We start from the raw sequence: 6,969 nt of genomic DNA, 5'->3' as shown, positions 1-6,969 counted from the left end.
TTTTATGATTCAAAAGAGAGTGACATTATCAAAACTAGTGTTAAGGATATTAATTAGTGCATCCCTGTAAATTAAATAGTTGTTAATGCCGATAAGTATCAAAATATTTGCTTTGTTATACATCTCAAATTGTGAAAATAAAAGAAAAAATCAGAAGAATTAATTAAATTATAACATTATTTAAAATTATTATTATTATACTATTAATGATTATATATATATATTAAAAAAACGTGTAACAATATTTTTATCCACAGAGATTCATCTCTACTTTATCATGGAGATTTTTTATTTGTAAATAGGCTTTATTATAATATTATGGGCCAATACCATGACTTCTCAATACCACTTGCCTAAAAAACCATAACTCGTTTGTGGTGACACTTGTTCATACTCTATAGAGGTTAAATCCCTACCATCTATCTAATAATTATTGATAATTAAATTAAAGCTTAGGAAACTTCATTTCCAAATAAACATTCTTACTATTGCATTCCATAATGGATTTCCTCCAACCTTTAAATATGTTTCATCATAACAAATATGATAAACTTGTAAACTACCAATATATTAACTGAAACTTAATAATAATTATTTTTTAATTTTAAATAATTTAACCAAATCAACACAACATTATATTATATAACAATTTACAATATCATTATCGTCCTATATATAATTTTATAACATTTATATAAATCAATATATTTAAATTAAAAATTCAAATTAAACACTCGTTAAAAAAATATTAATTAAATGATTTACCTAATTGTAATTTGGGATAACCCTTAAACTTATTAGGTATATATAATTCATAGAAATATTAATTCTAGGTTGTTATGTACATTGTGAATTCTAACATTCTTCTTTATTTAAATATTAACATTCTCTTTTATTTAAATATTAATATTATTATTTAATAATAAAATTAATTAATTCTTTTTGGAATTATATGGTGAATTCTCTCAATTCGCTTTGGGATGATGTAATAACATTCTTTCTTATTTGAATATTAACATTATCTCTTATTTGAATATTAACGTTATTAACCATTTTAATAAGATAATTTATAAGATATCTCTAATTTATTATTGCTATCAAATTTAATATAATAACTTATAATACATCTATAATTTATTATTATTGATATGATATTCATAATTATAATTTATTTTTTAACGATAATAATAAGTTTGATACCGTAATAGTTGTTATTTAAGGATATTTAAGGTATTAAAGTTGGTGATGATTTTAATATCATACCTTATAAAACATATCTATTTTGTTGTTTAAACTTGTCCTGACGATGAACGATGAACCACATTTGTTGGTTCGAAACGCGTCGACAAATGGTATTCCATGTGATTTTCGCCAAAAAATCTCTCTAAATTGATATGGATCACAGAAGCCTGAACTCTATTACATTCATAATTGATTTTTATTTTTATTTTTATAATAATATCTTTATTTTATTCTACCATAAGAATTTCATTTTCCTAATTATTTAGGATAAATAGTTTTTTATTTTCCTAATTATTTAGGATAAATAGTTTTTCATTTTCCTAATTATTTAGAATAAATAGTTTATACAGATATGTAGTCAATAAAAGTGAATAAATAATAATGTGAAGAAAATTTTAATTTATAAATATGTTATTATATTAATATACTACAATATAAGTAAGGGTTTTTAGAGATTATTTTAAGATTAACTATGTAAAGTAATTTAGTAAATTATGACTAGTGTAATAGTATTAGTTTCAATTTACCAATTTTTTTATGATTTTGAATAGTTTATATAAGATTTATTGCTTCATAAGGGTGAAGAAGAGGGATTGATACTAATGAAATAAATCACATAACATTTTTGCACTTGATATCTAGGACTTCCCAAGAGGCCACCCATCCAAAGACTTATGTGGCTCAAATACACTTAACTATGGAGTTTTCCTCTCAAATCAAGCCTACTTAGCTCGTATATCATTTCACGATTAACTTTGTGGAGTAAGTCATTAAAATATGACCACATCCATGGGATTAACTGTGTATAGTAATTCATTAAATTAAGACCATATCAATGAGTATTAGTCTCAACTTAGCATCAAGTGATCAACTCTTGATGTTAAATATTCCATAAGCACTAGTTGCATTTGGTGATGCTTGCAAGGGTGAAGAAGAGAGATCGATACTAATGAAATAAATCACATAACATCCTTGCACTTGATAACTAGGACTTCCTAAGAGGCCACCCATCCAAAGACTCATGTGGATTAAATACACTTAACTATGGAGTTTTCCCCACAAATCAAGCCCACTTAGCTCGTATATCATTTCACGATTAACTTTGTGAAGTAAGTCATTAAAATATGACCACATCCATGGGATTAACTGTGTATAGTAATTCATTAAATTATGACCATATCGATGAGTATTATTCTCAACTGAACAAATTTCTCATAATTTTGAATAGTCCACATAACACTCATTGCATCAAGTGATCAACCCTTAATGTTAAATATTCCACAAACACTCATTGCATTTGGTGATGCTTGCAAGAGTGAAGAAGTAGGATTGATAATAGATAAATAAATTGCATATCATCAATCATCACCTTTGGGGTTTGCACTTAAGTATTCCACAAGCACTCATTGCATTTGGTGATGCTTATAAGGGTGAAGAAGTAAGATTGATACTAGATAAATAAATTGCATATCATCAATCATCACCTGTGGGGCTTGCACTTAATTATTTCACAAGCACCCGTTGCATTTGGTGATGCTTACAAGGGTGAAGAAGTAAGATTAATACTAGATAAATAAATTGCATATCATCAATCATCACCTTTGGGGCTTGCACCGAGTAATCAATACTTCCCAAGAGGTCACCCATCCCAAGACTCTGTAATCAAGGCTTCCCAAAAGATCACCTATCCCAAGACTCTGTAATGAAAGCTTCCCAAAAAACCATTTATCCCAAGACTCCTTTAACTCAACCACACTTAATTATGAAGTTTTCCCATAATCAAAATCAAACCCGTTTAACTTACTACCCCATTTTTCACACAAACATATAATAGAATAAATATTTTTTTCCCCTCTCTAAATTCAAATCTTAATAAAATTTCTTTTAATAATAGAAAATATTTTTAAACTAATTTCAAAACCTAAATACATAAATTAAATTAAGACATAAAAATTTATTGACATCAAAATAAATTAAACTAATACATTTAAATAAAACATGCGCATAAGCAAATAACCTTTCCTAATTATCATATATATAAAACAAAATTATAATATATATTTATAATAAAAATAATATATATAACAAAATTATGCAATAAAACAAGAAATGTAATCAAACTACCCGAAACAATGACAAAATTTCGAATAAATAAAATCTATTTATAAAATAATTATACACCTCAAAATTTTGAATAAATAAACTTCTATTTATAAAGTAAAATAATCATCGCCTCAAAGTTCCAAGCAAAGAATCCATACAATAAAATATATTTACCTGCCTATCATTCATTCCAAAGACATATTCTTTCATTCTTCACAACTTCACTTTATTTTGTTTTTCTTTTTTCTTATTTATTCCTTTTTGTTTTTCACTCATTTGAATTAAGAGCTATGCTTTACCAACTTGCATTCATCATCAGTTACATACCACGTTACAGAAACTAGTCCAGAAAGCCGGTTTCTCATTTTCCACATTTCCCCCTACTGCAATTGAATTCCATGGATTCTTCCAAGAACAGCAGATCAAGGTTTCAGACACCCCCAGCGTCATCGCCATCGCCTTCGCCTGCACCTTCGTTCGGGAGCAGGAACTGGAACAGCCCCAGATTCGAATTCGGCGCGGGCGATCGGATCCCCGGCGCCCAATTTTCATTTATTTCATCATCAGCATCATCGAAATCTGCAACAATCGGTACTAATGAATTCGCATTTTCTTCATCTTTATATGGAACAAAATGCAGTCCTTTATATGAGTCTGCGGCGCCCTCAGAAGACAGTGGCCGCAGCCGCATTTCTTCCTTTGATGCCTTCTTGTTCGATTCAATGTGTGCTTTAAACAAAAACAATAATGGCAAAAGTAAGGGCGCGAAAGCTAGGGCTGCAAAGAGCGTAAAAAGATCAGGCAAAGTTGTATCGTCAGCTCAAGATCAACCCTCCAGTTATCCATTTCAGTCGGTGGATCATCAACTCAAAGGCTCTGATAAATTCCTCTTTGATCATTTCAAAAAATTAAAGAATGAGGATGATTTGGTGCAGCATTTTCAGAACTGGAGACCTTTACATAGACAGACCTCCGCAGATGAAAAATTTAATAGAAACGACAAGTATGATGATAGTAGCGATGATGATGTTGATGGTGGTAAGTATTTCTCTAGCACTGGATTCACTGATATTGCCTCAGGCGTGGGAAACGGCGAGGCAGATTCCACTGGTGTGGTCGGTGGACTTGGAGGGAGAGAAGAGACGCTCAACAACAAGGAAACGATGGGAACTTTTCATTCATTTTCTTATGAAAGCAATAGTGAGCAGAAGACCTTTGTTCTCGGTTTACCCGACTCGACGTCCACCGTGACTGCTGAAAATGCAAAAGAGTTTCGGACTGATAACATTGATCAAGGATTTACAGTGGCGATCTTGTGTCTGACGATTTAGTTGCTACTGGAAGACCTATTTCTGGGCAGAGAAGTAGAGGTATTAGGGAGTCATTAGATATCAGACAAAGTCCTCCTGTTTTTGAATCGAATGCAGTAAGAAGGGTAAGGGTGGATTCGGTGAGCAGAGAGAAGGACAGAGTAAAAACGAGTTCCTTTGTTGAACAGTCTATCTCCTGTGAGTCTAGCGATGCCACATCCCCTGCCTTTTACGGAGCAGCTGATGAAGGCATAGATAACCAAGCTGCAACTGATGAAATACATAACAATGAAGGAATTAATAGGACCACTTCATGCGATGATTCGACATTAAGAAGAGACGAGTTATTGCATTCTGTAGATAGGTCATCTTCAACCGTGAATCATATGTTTCAATTTGGAGCAGATAAAGGAGCAAGTAAGGGTCATCATACTAGGAAGAAAAAAGAGATAAAAACTGTGCAAGGTTCTAATATCGATAACATTGCTTATCGAGCCTATCATACTGGGAGGAAGTTGAGTGATTCTTCTCGGTGCATGGAAATGGCAACTGAAAATGCTTCTGTTAACTACGATAGTATGCCAGACTTAGAAAAGTTTTCTGTTCTCCGGGATAGTCCTTTTCAGCCTGGGTATCTAAAACAATACAACTTGCATCCATATGACAAAGACACCGAGAGCAAAGAGCCATGGGCCGCAGATAAAAACTTGCAAACAGATGTTGATCAACTAATAAATGCTGACAATTTCTACAACACAGAGTTGCCCATTGGAGGAGAACAACAGCACAGATGGACTGGTAAAGATGAAGGAGAATGTGGTATTCCTAATCCAACTTCTGAAAATGATTTGTTAAATTTTCCACCCGAGAAGGTGAAGACTGATAAATGTGATAATAGCATTAATAGTAGTAGTGCTGCTAGAGTGAGTGGAAGAAATCATAGAAGTCGCCTTGCCTCTAGGTCATCTTCCAGGCAAAGTTCTTCAGTATCAGGAGCTGCAAAAAATTATTATCATCCAAGAGTGGAAGGGAATGCAAAATACAGAGCTTCTGATGGGACATTCGAATCATCCCTTTTTGCTTCACAACCATTTGTTTTTCAAACTGATGCATCGCAAGGGTATGCGTCAGGTTCAAAAGGAAATCTATCAAATGAACAGATAATTGAGAAAGACAGAATACATATTGGTGCTTATGACAGATTCTTAGATTCATCCTCAGTTCCGCAGTCAATCTCGATATTGCCTAAGCAGAGTGCACAAAGTGAACTACCTGCTCTTCCTATGGCTGTAGAAAGTGCAGAGTCAGAGCAAGCTTGTGAAAGTTGACGGCTCAGGTATACGACTTTGCTATTGTGTATATATCAAAGTGGGTTATTGTTTTTTTTGCTTTTAGTTTTGCTAGCCTTTATGTACAAACGTTCTTCTTTCCTTCACTACAGTGAAATGAGATTACATTAGTCTGCTATTTTTATCGAATTCACATATTTGGTACATTTAAAAGGAATTTCCTCAACATACTTTGCCTTACCATAATTGAATGGCATTCAAGATTCTAAAAGTGTTTTCATAATGACATGGATTAAAGAATATTCTTTCTGGTTTCTAGAAGATTTGGCAAAATTATGTATACTCTGATCATTCGAACAGGGGGAATCAAGCATATGCAGAAGGAGATTTTTCTAAAGCTGAAGAATATTATACTCAAGGGATAAGCTGCATCTTGCCAAGTGAGAAGTCAGAAAGCCATATCAGGGCATCAGTGCTATGCTATAGCAACCGTGCAGCCACTCGGATGGCTGTTGGTAGATTCAGAGATGCACTTTCAGACTGCATGCAGGCTATGGACATAGATCCCAACTTTGTGAAAGTCCGACTTAGAGCTGCAAGGTGAGACAATTTCCCTTGCAATGGCTATTGGCTATAATTGCTTTTTGCTACTGATTGTATAAGTTTTGTGTGACTTACTGACTATTAAAATTCTGACATTCTCTTCTTAAGTCTTTAATGGAAGAGCAAAATTGCTTCTGAGTAATGGGTATATTAAACTATTTTTTTATCCAAGGGAGTAGCATTTTTCCTGCAAAACAGAAATCTGCCAAAATCACCAACAGTATCTGAGAATCCAAGCGGTTTCCATTCTTCACAAAATTACTTTTCTTGCTCATTTAAATTTGCTCAGGAATTTCAGATCTGAAATTATAGAAATATTAGCAAAAAGCATTAATAAGAAATCTTAGGAAGACTCAAATTATCATCAAACCCTTTCTGGGTTATTTTAGGTTTCTCATTCTGAACTGAAAATAACAAAAACA

General features: G+C 32.5%; 2 protein-coding genes across 2 annotated transcripts in view; both read left to right on the top strand.

The window, feature by feature from the left end:
* Positions 1 to 5,041: 5,041 nt before the first annotated feature.
* Positions 5,042 to 6,502, top strand: LOC149184529 (uncharacterized). The gene is made up of 2 exons (XM_089417572.1): positions 5,042 to 5,991; positions 6,305 to 6,502. Exon 1 carries the CDS (start codon positions 5,042 to 5,044, stop codon positions 5,981 to 5,983), a length of 942 nt encoding a protein of 313 aa, XP_089273698.1. The 3' UTR covers positions 5,984 to 5,991; positions 6,305 to 6,502.
* LOC149184528 (uncharacterized) overlaps positions 6,195 to 6,969 on the top strand; it is a 322,500-nt gene continuing 321,725 nt past the window's right edge. Inside the window, exons 1-2 of the mRNA XM_089415361.1 lie at positions 6,195 to 6,217; positions 6,305 to 6,544. Of these exons, the coding sequence (XP_089271487.1) occupies positions 6,195 to 6,217; positions 6,305 to 6,544 (263 nt within the window). The remainder of the gene's footprint in view (positions 6,218 to 6,304; positions 6,545 to 6,969) is intronic.

This window comes from Pinus tabuliformis, chromosome 3_2 (genome assembly GCF_031772625.1).
Source record: "Pinus tabuliformis cultivar Carrire ecotype Pingquan chromosome 3_2, CPIR1, whole genome shotgun sequence".
Lineage (NCBI taxonomy): Eukaryota > Viridiplantae > Streptophyta > Pinopsida > Pinales > Pinaceae > Pinus > Pinus tabuliformis.
The sequence above is the reverse complement of the archived record's forward strand: the minus strand, read 5'-3'. Positions and strand labels throughout refer to the sequence as shown.

Bases quoted from the DNA above. Each gene is read 5' to 3' on its own strand.
- LOC149184529 (XM_089417572.1), top strand. From the start codon at position 5,042: ATGTTTCAATTTGGAGCAGATAAAGGAGCAAGTAAGGGTCATCATACT.